General features: G+C 40.0%; 1 protein-coding gene across 1 annotated transcript in view; it reads left to right on the top strand.

The window, feature by feature from the left end:
* The window catches only part of Iqch (IQ motif containing H), a 184749-nt gene that overhangs the window by 56794 nt on the left and 109978 nt on the right, over positions 1–17977 (top strand). The window contains exons 6-9 of the mRNA XM_052763476.1: positions 4769–4889; positions 7273–7401; positions 14639–14715; positions 16626–16664. Coding sequence (XP_052619436.1) covers positions 4769–4889; positions 7273–7401; positions 14639–14715; positions 16626–16664 — 366 coding nt within the window. The remainder of the gene's footprint in view (positions 1–4768; positions 4890–7272; positions 7402–14638; positions 14716–16625; positions 16665–17977) is intronic.

Raw genomic sequence — 17977 nt, 5'->3', positions numbered from 1 at the left:
TGGGGTGAATGCTGGAAGGTCAGAGATGCAGAACAAACCACAGCCCACCTCACCTGGCCAACTTCTCAGCTGGTCTTGTTTCCTCAGACTGGAAGCTTCTGTGTCCTCATCCCAGTGGCTCTCAGCTGAACTGCTGCTTGAAAGCCTGAAGCTTAACCAGCTAAAAGCTTAACCAGCCAAATGCTGAACCAGGCCAAATGCCTCTAGTTCCTGGTCCTCACGCCTTATATATCTTTCTGCTTTCTACCATCACTCCCTGGGATTAAAGGCTCACTTTCTGGGATTAAAGGCATGAGTCATCATGCTTGGCTGTATCCTTGAACACATGGATTTCTGCCTAGCTCTGCCTCCCAAGTGCTGGGATTAAAGGCGTGTGCTACCACTGCCTATCCTCTATGTTTAATATTGTGGCTGTTCTGTCTCTGACCCCAGATAAGTTTATTAGGGTGCACAATATTTCAGGGAACACAATACCACCACACAGACATTCAGACCTCAGCAGTCAGCTTCACCCCATTGTTTACATGCTGTCAATGCTACTTTTCCATTATATAGTCAACCTGTATAGAGCTCATATGCCTGAAAAGTCTACTGTTCTGCTCCCTAAAGAAAAAACAATTGCTTCTTGTCAGTGGTTGCGCACACCTTTAATCCCAGCACTTGGAAGGCAGAGGCAGGCAGGTCTCTATGAGTTTGAGACCAGCCTGATCTATAGATGGAGTTCCAGGACAGCTAGGACTACACAGAGACAGCCTGTCTCAAAAATAAAAAAAAAAGAAAGAAAGGAAGGAAGAAAAGAAAGAAAGAAAGAAGAAAGAAAGAAAGAAAGAAAGAAAGAAAGAAAGAAAGAAAGAAAGAAAGAAAGAAAGAAAGAAAGGAAGAAAGAAAAAACAATTGCTAATCAGTAAAGGAAACTTCTTTACTTCAGACGAATTCTGGGGTAGAGGAATATTTGCTAAGGTTTAATAATTTATTGGTGCTTGCCTAGCATACACAAACCCAAATTCAATCTCAAGCACCACATAACTGGGCATAATAGCACTTGACTGTATCTCCAGCAAGAAGTTCAAGGTCATCCATAATTGCATAGCAAGTTCAAGGCCAGCATAAGCTACGTGAAACTCTCAAAGTAATAATAATAATAATAATAATAATAATAATAACATAATTTGATGTTTTAAACTCAGACCCTTTCTCTATTAAATTCATGTCAAATTAAATTTAATAATGTAATATACATACTATTATTATCCATCAGTATATCAATCCTTATAAGGACACCAAGTAGGATGGGTCTTCTAATGAAATTTGGTGTGGTTTTTTCAACTTTATCTCCATGTTTCCTAGTTGGTGGGATCATCAGAATGAGCACATAGCATCTGTACCAGAATAATGAAATAGGATAGTTTTTGTTTGAACATTCTGAGTCACGGGACTATGATTGCTGCTTCTACCTTCCAGCTTTCCTTTATTTCCAGTGCTGGGGACTGAACCTAGGGCTTTACACACACTAGTCAAGCTCTTTACCACTGAGTTGTAGCCCTGAGACCCTATATGGTTTTTTATTTCAAAAAATTCTAAGTTAATTTAGAAGATTTAGACAAAGTAATAGAGTTCTGAATTAGAGTTTTGGAAATAATAATGAAAGACCATATATAAAGGGCATTGTTCTGTTTATGATATGATTGTTGAATAATTATATTCCATATTATGTCAATGTGTGAAGGTTTACATCTTTTACAAATAGTAAAGCATGATAGTCTTATAACATGCACTCTATTCACAGGATAGAGGAGAATCCAGAAGCAGTGGTTATAGAAGTTGCTAGGGGATCAGCACATTCTCAAAGCCAGCTTTTGAACTGGTGGTTCTCTCAGCCAGGCAATCTCTCCTGTCCCTTTCCACCCCTCCCCCAACATGCCCACACTTGTCAACCACACAGACCTCTCCTGGTTGGCAGCACCTCCGTGCTCCAGTGTGCTCAGTGTGCTGCTTCAGTTTGCTATTGTTCTTTCCACCTATAGCTGCATCTTCTAACCCATCTCCTGTAACTCAATGTTCTTTTAAGATGACATTTAAATATCATCCACTGTGCACACTGTAACCTTGGCTGCACATCACAGTTGCCCAGGGAGCCTTACAGAAATACCAAGGCCCAGGCCTGAACTAAACAGTTCTGATTTAATTGCCCAGGATCGGGGGCCCAGGCTGCAGTGATTTCCAGAGACTCCCTGAGTGGTTCCAATATACAGTCAGGATTGAGTTGCTGCAACATCCCCATAACACCAGCAGGCAGACTTAACTGCTCCCATGTCTACACTCCCTTAGATCTTAGCTTTCCCATTGCTCATGAAATTTAATGATCATTGTATTAAAGTTAGTGTTACATAGTAAGTGCTCAGTAAACGCTGAGGTTTGCTACATTCTCTCTCTAACCAGGCTTATACAGAAATGTTTATCCTTGCTGTGGGAAGGGACAGCAGAGTGGGCAGATGTTTCTTATTTAGCCACAATGAGGGATTTAGTTTCTGTAACCTGTAGCCCTTTCCTGTATCCCCTCCACTCGCCCACCCATTGCCTCTTCAGCATCCACAGTATGTTGTTTGGCATGGGGTAAGGAACTGAAGAAAGCAGTCTTGTGAACATGCTGATTGCAGTACAGAATCTGTTCGCTGCCCCTCAGCCTCCCTTTGTGTCATTCTTAATGATGTATTTTATACTGGAGCTTTTGGCCTTAGCGTTCAAAAGCCAGTTGTCAGGTGTTCTTTATCAAAGGCTTTCAGAAAATCCAGATAAATTATGCTCTGTGCCCCTAAACTGCCAAACCCGTATTTCACTTCTGCACAGAGCTTGACAGTTTTGTTGAAGTGGAATCACTCTCTCTTCCTTCAATTTACCTTCACTTCACTGACCTTGATACCAGCCAAACAAGTAAGAGACCTTGTCCCTTTTGATACTGGGTCTCCTTAGTCACATATATGCCAGCTCTACTTACAATACATTGTAACATACACGCCAGCTCTAGTTACAATACATTGGGTGATTGTCTCTGTCTCTCAGAGTAGGAGGAGATCTCAGAAGCAGCTCATGTCTAGAGGAAGAGAGAAGAGAGCTAAGGACAAGCCCATTGTCTCAGCCAGCCTGGAGTTCTGTGGGATCCTCCCGCAGAGTCCCCTACTGCGACTGAGGCGAGGCTGGTGGCACCTGCTCTTCCTATTCCAACTCACATGGAAGGCAACAGGCTTTTCCCTTTTAAAATTTGATTACAGGCTGGGAGATGGCTCACTAGATAAAGTACAAGCCTCCCAAGTGTGAGCACTGGAGTTGGGATCCCTAGAATCTCTGTAAAAGCCGAGCAGTTGCAGAGGCAGCCTATAATCCCAGGAAGGCAGAGATGGGATCCTCTGGACAAGCTGGCTAGCAAGCCAAATCAGTGAGCTCTGGGTTCAGCAAGAGACCCTTCCTCAATGGATAAAGAAGAAAGTAATCCAGGGAGATACCCGATATTAGCCCCAGACCTGCACACGTATATACACACTTTTTTTCTTAAATATTACTTGTATCAGTGGGCTACAGCTCTGTGGTACAGCGCTTGCCTAACATGTACAAAACCCTGGGTTCTCTCCACAGCACCAAAAAGGAACAATTCTTGCTCCTATTCATTGAGCATCATGAAGAGTTCAGTGTCGTGGGAGATGCTTCTTTGTCGTTGCCCCTCAGTAATGCATCCTGGTTGGGGACCCTAACACTTTGCTCAGCTAATATTTAATCTGCACTTGGAAGAAACTTTTCCTTTTCTATCCTTAAGCCTAATGGGAAAGAAGGTGTAATACAGCTGAGGCCAATGACATTGTTCACTATTGAAAAAAAAAGATTCATTTTAAATGGACAAACTGTGCATATTTGGTATATATGTGTCCTGAAGCAAATCTACTAACTTTCATGCTTTGATCTCTTCATAAGTTAAGTAATAAACCATTATCTAGTTCCCCTGGAAATTATGCAAATTAATTAATGCTTGGAAAATGACTTGAAAATGTAAATGTTTATAAACAGCAGAGGAATTCTTCCTGTGGAGGGGCCCAGTAATCCACATCTTCTTATGATCAAGGTAAAAACAGTGTACTTGAGCTATACAATTAAGTGTGACTTATATGCAAGTTACAAATCTAAGATCCACTAAACAGAATCAATTCCTATTTCATAACTATAATAAGAGCATTTCTGACTCCAAGAACAGTGGTTATCTGTGTGACTTATGGAGACATTGCACCTTTGTCCTTCACTTAGTTTTCAACAGTCTACTCAGTGTTCACACTTAACCTGTTCCTAGTGATTGAAGTACCTTTCTTTAAATCCTTCCAGTTTGTTTTTATAACCTCAAGACTCTTATTTATTTCCTGGGAAATCTGGCTGTGCACAACTTTGCTGTATTCAAAACCTCCTATGTCAAGATTTAGTACTTTTATATTGTAGTCATTAAAATTGAACAAAATCTTAATAGTTCCTTTATTAACTACTACACTGAATTTGCATAGTGGAAATCACCACATGTTAATTGGATTTAATTAACTATTTTAAATTACACAAAATCCTGACAGTAGACAGTAGCACAGGATACTCAAGAGCAATAAAATCGGAGATGGTATTGCTGCTACTTTATTAAAACTTAATGAAACTATTCATAATCTAATTTATTGTTCACAAGAAGAAAACTGTTCATTGTGAAGGCAAAACTGTCAGCTAACAACATTTTGTTATCACCTAGGAGAGGGTTCAGCGGTTAATAAAAGGGTCCACGATATCCAACCTCACGGTTCTGCCATCTGCTCATCGCACTGATCCCCATTTTATTCCCATTCCCATCTTGCATAAGGATGCCAGTAAAGGTTAGTGATTGTGCTGTGTGTTATGTCTAGGGATGTGAAGGCATCCTTAAGGATAATCAGGGCCCTGAGTTGGAATCCTAGCTCAGCCACTAATTTTCCTAGGTGACCTCAGACAAGTCAGTCCCTACCTGGGCTCAGTTTCACCCTGGACTTTGTGATCAACAGAGCACTTCTAGATCCATTATTTCATGAATTTAATATTGACTTATGTTTGGTGTTGTCATGCTTATGTGATATTTTTAGAAGTTATTGTTTTCTAAGTAGTTTCTGATGCTCTTCTGATTGCCTTTTAATGTTATTTCAGAATACTGCTATGCAAAAACACAAAGCCAGAGATAATAAAACTAGTGGCTTTTTATTTTCACTACTTACTATTTTATATGTATGAGTGTTTTACTTGGATATATGTATGCTTGTGTACCATGTGCATGCCTGATGCCCTTGGAAGCCAAAAGAGGGCATCAGATCTCCTGAATTGGAGTTACAGGTGGCTGTGAGCCACCATGTGATGCCGGGAATTGAACTCAGGTCCTCTGAAAGTGCAGCTACTGCTCTTAGCCACTGAGCCATCTCCACAGTCCCTTTAACTATGTGGGTTTTAGTTTAAAGGGTAGTGTTGCAAACTATTAGATTTCTAATAAAAACAGATTGTATCATCTTTCTCTCAGTATCCACGGTGCCCAGGACTGTATTAGAGTTTTGTAGGTAAAAAAAGAAAATGTGAATTGAATGAATAAGTAAACAAATTAAAGGACTAAGTAAATGAATGAAAATTAGATATCTACTATAATCCTCTTAGTTTCCCTAGTTCATTTGATTGGCTGAAGTGTTAAAGAATGGCTAAGTGGATCCCCTTTCCTAGCTTCACATATAATGGTGTAAGATGGCCCTGAGTTATATGTAATCTCATTTCCTGTATGTTTGGAGTCTTCAGGACCCAGAGTTGGTTCCAAACCATTCTTGTGATACCTGGAGATTCAAAGTCTTCTGGTGTCTAGCTCTTATGTCTTGTCTGCTGACCTCTGTCTGCTGGTGGTGGATACCCCAGAATGTCATGAGTCTCTGAATTTGTTCAGCTTCCCATAGCTTAGTTATTTCTTTTCTAGCTGTGAGAAGTCCTGTGGCTTACACCTTCTAAGTAGCTCACGTACTGTTGACGTCCCAGGAACTCTAAGTAACAATAGTAAGTTTGTATTTCTTGCTTTGGTGTCATCATCCTCCTGGATGAAATTAGGACGAGCGAATGAACTGATCCTTGCCTTAGCAGATAAAAATAAGTATAAGACAAAGGTGAATCTAGGGTCAGGGCAACCTGTGTAGATAGACAGAAGTTACATTTTTATTCCCAAATCTACCAGAGAACAACACATGGCCTATCATATTTGTAATTAGTCAACCAAATAGTCCTCATGGAGTACTTGCCATATGTCTGGTGTCAAGAAAGTACAAGTCACAGAAATATATGTGGAATTTTCAGGTGTTTTGATGATTTTAAGTAACATTTATGAGCCGCTCCAGGTCTGCACAAGTTCAGCATGAGATGAAAGATGAACAATATCCACATGAAAAGGATTCCCCAGATTTTCTTGAATTATTTGACAAAATCTAAGAACTAAAGCTCCCCACCGAGTCAGTGGTTGAGAATACAATTTTCATGGTACACAGACCAGAATCTAGTTTTCACACCTGGAAAGCAGGCACGGTTCTTACACATGGGATTTGGTATGGATGGTGGAAAATATCTGTGAAGACAAATGGTTTATCTTACTATTCAAATTCAGAGCTTGTTCAGTTCTCATGATAAGAAAGTTGAAACTTGACTGATTTCTCAGAGGGTTTGAAGTTGGAAGCATAAAACAGAAGATGGCCTGGAGTGCTGGTTAACATGGATGGTCGTTCTCATACATCAGGGCACATACATGTCTTGTGGAAGCTTCAAGACTTCACATTCTTAGACACATGGGTTCAAGTACACAGACTTTCTTTCTTCAGAACAAAAGATCACCTTAGTTATTAAGAATGTATGCCTTACATCCCTGAATTTCAAAAAGAGCAATAAAATCACCAGTGACTGAAAATGCTCTAAGTGTAAGGAAGTTTTAGTTTGTCTTGAAATTATATTTCTACCTAAAAATGAAATTATCTTAGTGCAATTTGATTTCATATTACTGCAATTGGAAGTGATTTCCCCTTGGGTTAGAATATTAAGCTTAAAGTGTGCTGTAGCTATTTTTCATGCAAAGATTAAGGCACTAGAATGTACCTTTACAAATGAGATGATGAATGATGTTAAGTTACCATTGTGAAATTCACAGAGCTCAGACTTTGTAGAATTGCTTAGAGTTAAACTCGTGTTTTGTTGTTCTGTTAACCTTCTTTTTAGGAATCTTAAGTATGATAGAACGAGGGCTGATTCCCCCAACAGCAAGGATTACCTTAAAGAATCCACCCATTAAACCCCACGCAATTCCTCTGCATAATTTTGATGAGCCTCGTAAGATTCCAACAGAAGGTAAGACACTATGCCTGTGTGCTTAGATGGGGTTCCGCAGGAATGGTCTCTCCTACCAAATCTAGACTCTGCCAGTGGACAGCTTTAATCCTCAATAATAGACAAGAGGAGAGTTTAAAGCATCCTAAGGCTATCTCAGTAAATAAAGCAGCTGAGGATATTCATGGAGAGCCTATGCACAGTGTGTTAGAGAGTTGGTATTTTCAAGGGGCTTGAAGTTTAGTTGGGGAAACAAGACAAAAATAGTAAAGAACTAAAAATGAAAATACAAAGTAGGACTAAGTTTGGAAAAATGATGTATTATTTGTTGTTTGAATATCCTTTTATGAAGTGATTTAAGGCATTGGCTTTTTTATTTGCAATTGTTTTATATTTCTGTTTCTAGTAAAGATATTACCTGTATCTAGTAAAGATATTTGCAATACAAATCTTTTATCAATTATATTGGAAATAGTTTTCTTACTCTGTGGCTTGACATTTTACTCCCTTTTATAGTGTCTTTCTATTTATTTATTTATTTATTTATTTATTTATTTATTTATTTATTTATTTATTTTATTTATTTATTTTTTTTGGTTTTTCGAGACAGCGTTTCTCTGTGTAGCTTTGTGCCTGTCCTGGAACTCACTTGGTAGCCCAGGCTGGCCTCGAACTCACAGAGATCCATCTGCCTGTCTCTGCCTCCCGAGTGCTGGGATTAAAGGCGTGTGCCACCACCGCCCAGCGTATAGTGTCTTTTTAAAATGAAACTTTTTATGTTGAGATAATTGTTGATTCACTTATATTTATAAGAACTAATAGAATTCTTTGCATAGTTTTCCCTAATGGTAACAAAGTGGAATATTACAGTATGATATCATCATCAGGATATATATTGTTTGTACTGAGGACCAGACATAGGGCCTTGCCCAGTAGGCAAGCACTCTACTACTGAGTTATATGCTAACCCTTAACCTGAAACTGATTCAGTCAAGACTGGACTATTTCTATCACCAAATGGCTACTCTTTTGTTCCCCATGCCCCTCCCCCTTCTCCTTCCCTTTCCACACCAATGTTATTTCCTTTTAATCTTTATGTCTTTCCCCTCTCCTACCTCCTCCTATATACGAGAAAAATAGGAAATATTTGTTTTTATGGGAAATAGACTGGTCCCATGAATTTTCCAGCAAATGGTGTGATTTAATTCTTCTTCTTGTCTTAATAGGCCCCATTGTGTGTGTGTGTGTGTGTGTGTGTGTGTGTGTGTGTGTGTGTGTGTGTGTGTGTATGTTTAAATCTATTATCTCTTGATAGGCAGCCAGGCTGATTCAAGGAGAAACAGGTATATCTACAGTAGGCTGATTTTGAGTCCTTTGTTTCTACACCAAGAAATGATATGGCTGAATCATATGGAACTTACATGGTTCATATTTTTGAAGAATTCCTTGCTGATTTCCATAGAGGCTGGACTAATTTACAACTCCACAGTTGTGAACCAGTGTTCCATTTTCCTTCCTGGATCCTCCATAGCATTCATTGTGAGACACTGAGCATTCTTTTCTGATATTCATGGGCCACTGGTACTTGTTTGGAGATCTTCTCTTCAGCTTAATTCCCTGTTTATTCACTTGAATATTTCTTTTGTGTTAATTTTTGAGTCCGTTATATACTCTAAACATGAACCTCCTACTGGATGAAGAGCCAGCGAAGCTTTTATCCTACTTCATAGGATAAAATTCTTTTTCAGTGACAAAGCTTTTCAATTTCATGTAATCCCATTTGTCATGTTTTGTTATTATTTCTTGAAGCATTACCTGTTTAGAAAGCCTTTGCCCATGTCTAGATCTTGAAGTGTTTTTCCTGTAGTAGGCTCAAAGTTTCAGGCATTACCTTAAGGTCTTTGATCCATTTTGGTTTAGTTTTTGTTCAGTGTGAGAGGTGAGGATTTAGTTTCAGTCTTTCATGTGTGGATATCCAGTTTTCCACCACTTGGTAAACAGATCGTCTTTTCTCCAATACATGTTTTTGGTATCTTGGTCACAAATCATATAGCAGTAACTGCTTCGGGTTATTTCTAGCTCTTCTATTTAAAAAATAAATGTATATTTGTGTGGTATGTGTATATGTTTTCTGTTTGGGTGTGGGGCACATGTGTGGTGAGCAGGTGCACATATGTGCATGCAATGTGTCTTCTTCAGTCTCCCTCCACATTATTTACTGAGGCAGAGTCTGTAATTGAACGCAGAGCTGATGATCCCAGTGATTCAAGCTATAGCTCAGGACATCCCCTGTCTCTGGATCTTGAGTCCTGGGATTATGGGTGGCCACCATGTCTCCACAGCTTTGATGACTTCTAGAGATCTGAACTCCCATTCTCACGCTTGGGGAGCAAGTGCTTTATCCACTGAGTCATCTTCCCAGCTCCTTTGCCTCTCTAGAGAGTGAGAACGGGAAGAGTTGCTCACTTTGTCTCTTTTCATTTCAGAGTTTTCTCACACTCCTTGTATCATTAGGCTATATAGCCTATATGTAGCCTCCATTATGGTGAGGTATGATCATTCTATTTCTAGTTTCTTCAGAGCTTTTATCATGAAAAGATCTTGAACTTTGTCAAAGGCTTTTTCTATGTGTATTGAAATAACTACAGGATTTTTTGTTTTGTTTTGTTTTTTGTTTTTCGAGACAGGGTTTCTCTGTGAAACAGTCTGGCTATCCTGGAGCTCACTCTGTAGACCAGGCTGGCCTCAAACTCACAGAGATCCACCTGGCTCTGCCTCCAGAGTGCTGGGATTAAAGGCGTGCTCCACTGCCGCTGCCGCCACCACCACCCGGCTAACTACAGGATTTTTATCTGATTCTGTTTATATGCTGTATTACATTTAACTAATACATATGTTGGGCCATCTTTGCATTCCTGGAATTAATCTGCCTTGATCATGATATTTATTCTTTTTAATGTGTTGCTGGATTAAGTTGAAGCGCATTGTGATAATTACCCGTTTACTGCTAAGTAATGTTCCACGTTAGCATGCTACAGCGGCCAAGCCATGCATCTGCTGAAGTCACGGGTACTTTCAAGTTTTCATCAGTTATGAGACAGCTCCTGAGTGATTTCTGTTTTTATATCTTCCACATCACTGGTCCTTTGTCTCCTTCATTTTAATTTTGACTCATCTTCTGTATTTTTGAACTTAGGTTATTGCATTTTTAATTTTTTTCATTTTGTTTCTTTTTGTACATTCTAATTCTTTGTAGAGAGTTTATATTTTTTCATTTGTTTGAAGTGTGTTTATAATTGCTTAAGGGGCATTTTTATGATGATTGCTTCATCATATATGATTGTTTTAATGTTCATGAATGATTTTTTTGTTCATGTATGATGCTGACCTAAAACTCCCTTGTAATTTTTTTTTACATTTTTATTTAACAGATACATAAAATGTCACATACTAATGGGCTATGCTATGTTTTGACATATACATGTATTGTACAATGTTTAAGCCAAGTTGAACACATTCATCTCCTCAAACACTTATCATTTCTATATGGTAGAAACTTTTAAAATCCTATCTTCTAGACTTTTGACATATATAGAACATTATTATCTACTGTCACTATACTGTTTAAAATAGCACACCAAAACTTCTTGTTCTTTTCTAATTCTGTGCTGACTAATTTTCCATCAACTTGACACAGGCTAGAATCATTTGGGAAAAAGGACTCTAAATTGAGCCGGGCAGCAGTGGAGCATGCCTTTAATCCCAGCACTTTGGAGGCAGGGCCAGGCAGATCTCTGTGAGTTGAGGCCAGCCTGGTCTACAGAGTGAGATCCAGGACAGGCACCAAAACTACACAGAGAAACTTTGTCTTGAAAAACCAAAATAATAATAATAATAATAATAATAATAATAATAATAATAATAATAAAAACCTCTAAATTGAGAAAATGCCTTCATAAGATTTGCCTGTGGGCAAGTCTTTGGGGCATTTTTTGTTTAGGGACTGATGTAGGATGACCCAGCTGTTTTCGGTAGTGCCACCCCTGGGCAGGTAGACCTGGGGTATATAAAAAATCAGGCTGAACGATCCTGGGGAGCAAACTAGTAAGCAGCACTCCTGCATGGTCTCTGCATCGTTTCCTGTCTCCAGGTTTCTGCTCTGAGTTCCTTCTCTGACCTCCCTGGATGATGGACTACAATCTGTAAGCTGAAATAAACCCTTTCCTCCCCAGATTGCTGTTGGTCAGGATGTTCGGTCACAGCAATAGAAATCTAAGACGCTGTGATTCGACACCACTGAGCAGTATCTCCCCATCTCTCCCTCCCTACTCTCCAAGCCTTTGTCAGCCGCCACTCTACTCTCGACTTCTATGAAATTAACCTGTCTAGAGTTCACATATGTGGCAACCATCATGTGGTAGTTCTATTTGTAATTCTTCTGCAACCTCCATTTTCCATAATTTATGTTCCCATTGACAGGGCTTAACATGGCGACTGCATTTTGTCTCAGTCCCCCAGTGAGTTGCTTACAAGGCTGCAGTGGGTTTCAGTTCTTCCAGTGGACACACCCCACCTAGAAAAGAGAAACCTGCCATTAAGTCTTCTGAATTAGTAATTTTGCACTAGGCTGCATTAGACAGCATGCTCCTTCCACACCCTTACTGCCTGCAGCCAATCAGGGTAACCTCAAACTAACCTCAAGCTTGCTCCTGTCCTGCTCCCTATAGGGCTCACTTCTGTAACTATTCGGCTGCACTCTCTCCTCATCCTGGGTGCAGCCAGCAGATTTAATAATAGCCTGCTCAACACCTACTTAGTTTCTACAGCCATAGAAAGTTCTACTTACACCGTGTACAGGGTGTGTTCATTTTGCCCACATCCTTGCCAGGACTTTCTAGGTTTAGTCTTTTTGGTAATCACTATTCATTTGGGGGCGAGAGGACTATCAGGTGTTTCCTCTAACTGACCCTCCAGCACCTCTGTTTTCATCCCCATCTTCACCATGTCTTAGCTATAAGAGTCCTCCTGCAAACCTGGGCCTTATAGACACATTCTAGGTAGGGAAAGGGGAAACAGTGGTGCTGGGCATACTTTCTCTTAAATCTATCAAATGACATGACCATTAGCCATAGGAAGAGAGGGAAATATCCAGGGATAGGGTCAGTGTTTTTATTTAGATATACTTAGACCAAATACTTAGCATGGTAAGTCGTGCTCAGTTCAGTCCATTTATAAGCATTCTGTCCTTTGTTGGATACCTAAATATAGCAAATAATTGAGATATAGTTAAAATGACTTCCAAAATTAAACTTTTTAATTGCATATCCTTTATTTCTTGCTAAATCTGACAACCTTAGGAACTGGGTGTGTTCTTGCCTTGAAAGAAAAATAGGTTTTTAAAATTATCCAAGAAGAAAGAAGGTAATTATTTATATGCAAGTATTAGTAATTACCACAGAAGCATAGATTTGTCACAAAGAAACCAAGGGGCTGAAGAGATGGCTCAGCAGTTAAGAGCATTTGCAGAGGACCCAGTTTCAATTCCCAGCACCCACGTGGCAGCTCACAACTATCTGTAACTCTAGTTCCAAAGAATCCAATGCCCTCTTCTTGATTCTGTGGCCATCAAGTATGTATGTAGTGTACAGACATACATGCAGCCAAAATACATTTTTACACATACAAATTTACACATACAAAATTATTTATTTTGTACTTTACAGACGAATGGTTTTGCCCCTTCTGAAACTGCCAGTGTTTTTCCTAGAAATGTTTGTCACAGACATTTTCCAGAAAGGAAACTGAGTTTCAAATCAGGCAACCCCAGGGATACCGTTTTGTTAAAGATGCAGACACATTGCTCACATGTGTGTGTTCCATATAATCCAAGGCCAAGGAGTAAAGTGCAACGAAGCAACAACCTCTGAGCAGACGCCTGAGAACCCCTAGATTCCATTAGCTGTGGCTCATCCATGCAAAGTGTATAAACCTTTGCGTTTTACCAAAATTCTTTCCAAGTCAAAAATCTGTCAGCTGCTGGCTTGTCTAAGCACAGGAATTTAGCCACAGAGCTCACTTGTCTTTAGGAGCCTAAAAGTTAAACAAAAACTGTACCAAGTCTGCAGACATTAGGAAAAAACAGTTTTTACTGGAGAATGCATGGATTCAAGACACCCCAGGATGGGGCAGAGGTAGATAGCAGAGTTCACAGTGAGCAACAGAACAGAAGAGTGCAAAGGTCAAGGCAAGAGCTTGTAGCCTTCTAATGGGGTCTGCAGACACTGGTGCACTGGACACCAGGGTGGGGAACAGTCACAGAAAGACTTGCTAGAAGCCGGGGGAATCAGAGAGTGGGTACAGCCAGGCCAAATGCAACAAATTCCTTGTGTGGCAAGTTTCGATGCTCTGAAATTCTTGCTACTTCTAAAAAGATGCATGAAAAGATGCTTTGTAGCCAACTTGAGGCTGAGCTAACTGAATCCTCCAAGTGAGACTAAGTTGTGCATTGCTCATTTATTAAGTTTTGATCAATATCAATCAATTAAAGACTGCTGTTACAGAACTGACAGAAAGGAGAACTGAGTTGAAGGACTTGGGATGGAAGAAGACTCACTTCTTTGTGTTCAACTAACCATTTAAATAAATCCTTTTCTTCCTTGGTAAGAATAATGATAGGGTTTTTCTCCCCTAGAATGTCAGGCTTGGGCTATCTGCAGAGGGTAGTTGAGTTTGCAGCCAGTCGGCAGGAAAGATGTGACTGAGAGTTGTTGTCTACAGATTAATTAATTTCAAAAATAATCCTTATGGTGGTATTCACCATATTAGTTCCCCCAAGTCATTTTAATTTTTAGTCATCTTTTTCATAGCTACTCAATAAAATAGTCTATCATATGCAACTATATTAATCATCTTGTACATAAACTTGGGAATCTGGCTATTTAAAGGAGTCTTCATTTTAAGAGACAAATTTTCCTCTCTAATCCTTGTGCTTTTCAGGTCTAATTTTCATCCAGCATTTCATAAGCATTTTGCATGAGGTGGGCTGACCGTGTGTTCTAAGAAAGTAGTTGCCCTATCATAGATTTGGCTTTGGAGTCAGCAGTCACAGAGGCGTCACAATGTGGGTACAGGAAATGGAGGGACTAAGTAAACAGTGGGTGACAGGGCCACATGACTTTGGAGCTGAACCCCATAGCATCCACCAAATGGCTCAGCCTCTCTTTCTGGAAGAAATAACTTTGCCTGCCTCCATCCACAGCCCCCTTTGCTGTAGTTCAGAAGCCACACCAGGTTCCAGCAGAAGTGGCGGAGCCTCACAAGAAACCAAAGACAAAGGTACTCATGTTTCTAACAGAGAGAAAGCTGCGCACTGGAATGGGCGTCATTTCAGTGGCTTCTAAGGAGCATTTCATCTTACTATTGTTCTTATTTTCTGTGGTGTTATGGATCAAACGCAGGGCTTCCCACATGCTAAGAAAGAGCTTACCACTGAACTACACAGTCAGCTCCTGCTTTTAAAAGGGAAGATGAATGTACAAGTCAACTCCATGACACTGTAGGTGGGGTCTAAAATAGCCAGAGCCATTGCATTATTGTGAGATTAGCAAGTAAGCGATCAGCCTATGCTAGCAGCTGGTCAAAGGCCAGGAGTCTGAGGTACAGTAACTCCCGCTTTCCATCTACATCTGTAGTATATAAGGTGTGTTACGGAGAGGTTTTTACCTTATCTCATTTGTCTTTAAGCATAAGGAAAGACAAGCCCTCCAACTTTGCACAGAAAACCATGGTGAGGAAAGGGGGGGGTCCTTTAACTAGTGTTTAGTAAATAAATTTATTAAACTTTAATAAATAAATAGTAAGTGAATTCATATATAATCAATAAATAAATTTATATATAATAAATTAATAAATTAAGTTCTCTAACATTATCCCTCACAGTACAGTATAACTCACCCTCCTGAAGATGTCCCCAGTTTAAAGGGGCCAAGATTTTTCATAGGTTGCTTTCTTGTTTTAAGGACCACTGACAGATTTAGGATAATTGAAACTTTTCTCCATAAAAAAGAGACATCTGGCAGTACTTTTTCTAGTATGCCTTGTTTAGTCATGTTTTTAGCTGCTCTCATGAATAAAAGAAAGAGGAATTGGAGAGCAACTCCAGAGAAATTACCCACTATGCCTGACAGACTGCTACCTGCTCTCCCGGATCTTCACTTTAAATGCCCAAATAGCCTCAAGAGGTGTTGTTGGGTGCGTTTTCAACATTGGTGGGTCATTTCCTCTTAAGAGTTTGCCAGGCTGCGTATGGAACAGCATGTCATGTGACACCCCAGTTGCCATGGCAAATATTTGCGTTTCATGAAAAACGTGAGTAAAAAAAAAGGAAGAAAGAAAGAAAATCAATGCAAATGGCCAAATCCCAAGACAGACAGGCCTTCAGGCGGGTGCTTGGCCCACACCATTATTGTTTCAAATTCAGCTGTTTAACAGGCTGTGAGGAGGCCATGGGCTAATGTGCATAATGCGATGGGCCCAGGCACCTGTTTACATTCTCACTCCAAGTGCGTTCTCAGCTCCCTCTGTTTTATAGAGAACAGATCTACAGGTAATACATATGTCACAGTGAGGTTTTAGCCAGGAAGCAGTTTACCTCAAAAAATTTTAAATGAGAATGTGTTTTCTAAATGCTGATTAGCCCTGGCATTCTTTTCCTCGGTTGACTTGCAAAGGTTTCCCTACTTTTAAAAGTAGTCATATTTAAAAGCTGTGACCTCAGCTTGGTACATCTCTGAATTGACTCTTTAATAGCAGTAGATGGTAAACTGGGCATGGATGCTAACGGTGAAGAGAAAGACACAAGGTGCTGGGCTCCATACTGGAACCCTTGCAGACCCTCTTCTAGATTCCAGCCCCAAGTGTGATGCCACAGGAAGTCCTTTTTTTACAAATGCCTTTCAGTTCCCTGAAAGTGGAACTCAGCATCCCATTACAGCTGTGTGTGCAAATACTCACTTTCTCAAACCCTTTTCTCAAAGAAAATGGGGCTTGGCATGCACAGTATGGATGTCTGGGGGAAGGAAAGGTCCTTCTAATTATTAGCTACTGCCTGTGTGGGTAGGAACAGGCAGGCCCAGCAGGGGAAGGGAGAAAGGGGGGGTGAACAGGACTCCAAGCCTTCTGTTTGTTGTGTGAAACTGCCCATGAGAGTCATTTTGATTGCAACTCTGTCTCACTCTTCATTGTAGGGGAAAGGCAAGAAGTCAAGAGGACTCCACACTAGGAAGGTCTGTAATCTGTGTGACTAGTTAGAATGTGGGATCTGTCACCTGATGTCCTGTCCTTTTGCTTCAGGGCAGAAGTATGGGAGGCCACTTGACAGCGGGAGTTGGCAACAAAAGTTCTTTCGCACTTCCTTTATAAAAGAAATTAGACCATGGTTTAAAAAATAATAATTGTGGTTCACTTAAAGTGAAAAACATTTCTTTGATCTGTCAGGACTGAATCATGCCACTGTCTTCAGTTCAAACAAATGATTTCTCATCCTCAAAATGTGGCTGAATCATGTGTGTCTTTAGCTTCAAAGATTTTCATCATTTGAGAGTATATCTACAAAGTAGCAAGATGTTAAAAATGAATGTAGTAGTTTCTTGGCATTTACTTACATGTGGATGCATGTGGATGTACACTTATGCTTAGCTTACATACACAAACATGTGGATGCATGTGGATGTACACTTATGCTTAGCTTACATACACAAACATGTGGATGCATGTGGATGTACACTTATGCTTAGCTTACATACACAAACATGTGGATGCATGTGGATGTACACTTATGCTTAGCTTACATACACAAACATGTGGATGCATGTGGATGTACACTTATGCTTAGCTTACATACACAAACATGTGGATGCATGTGGATGTACACTTATGCTTAGCTTACATACACAAACATGTGGATGTACACTTATGCTTAGCTTACATACACAAACATGTGGATGCATGTGGATGTACACTTATGCTTAGCTTACATACACAAACATGTGGATGCATGTGGATGTACACTTATGCTTAGCTTACATACACAAACATGTGGATGCATGTGGATGTACACTTATGCTTAGCTTACATACACAAACATGTGGATGCATGTGGATGTACACTTATGCTTGTATAAAGTAGGCTGAGGAAATGGAATTTAGAATTAAGCTGTTCAAGGCAACCAAGGCAACAGCAACAACACCAAAAAAAAGGAAAAATGAATTGTCCCCACAGTATGGCAGGTACATTCTCGTAAGGTCTATTCCAACAGGCAACATTGGCAGTGAGACCTTTGCACCTGAAATCCACTGGACTTCCCGGGCACTGAGGAGGGAGCCCCCTCCACTCCTCCCCAGCAGTTGGGCATAAGGCTGGGCTTACAGCAGTGATTGCTGACAGTCCTTCTGAACGTGCATGCATTGCTCCCAGATAACTGACCAGTGCAATTAGATCTTTCTTCTCATTCCCATGACTTCTCACTATGGAGAAACCGTGAGCTTTATTTTACTCTGTACCTCAAAAAGAGAATATTTTTAAAGAACCCCAAGGCTTT

The sequence above is a fragment of the Peromyscus californicus genome, unplaced genomic scaffold (genome assembly GCF_007827085.1).
Source record: "Peromyscus californicus insignis strain IS unplaced genomic scaffold, ASM782708v3 Scaffold_11__1_contigs__length_118956290, whole genome shotgun sequence".
In the NCBI taxonomy this organism is placed as follows: domain Eukaryota; kingdom Metazoa; phylum Chordata; class Mammalia; order Rodentia; family Cricetidae; genus Peromyscus; species Peromyscus californicus.
Note: the sequence above shows the minus strand (reverse complement) of the source record. Positions and strands in the feature narration are given on the sequence as shown.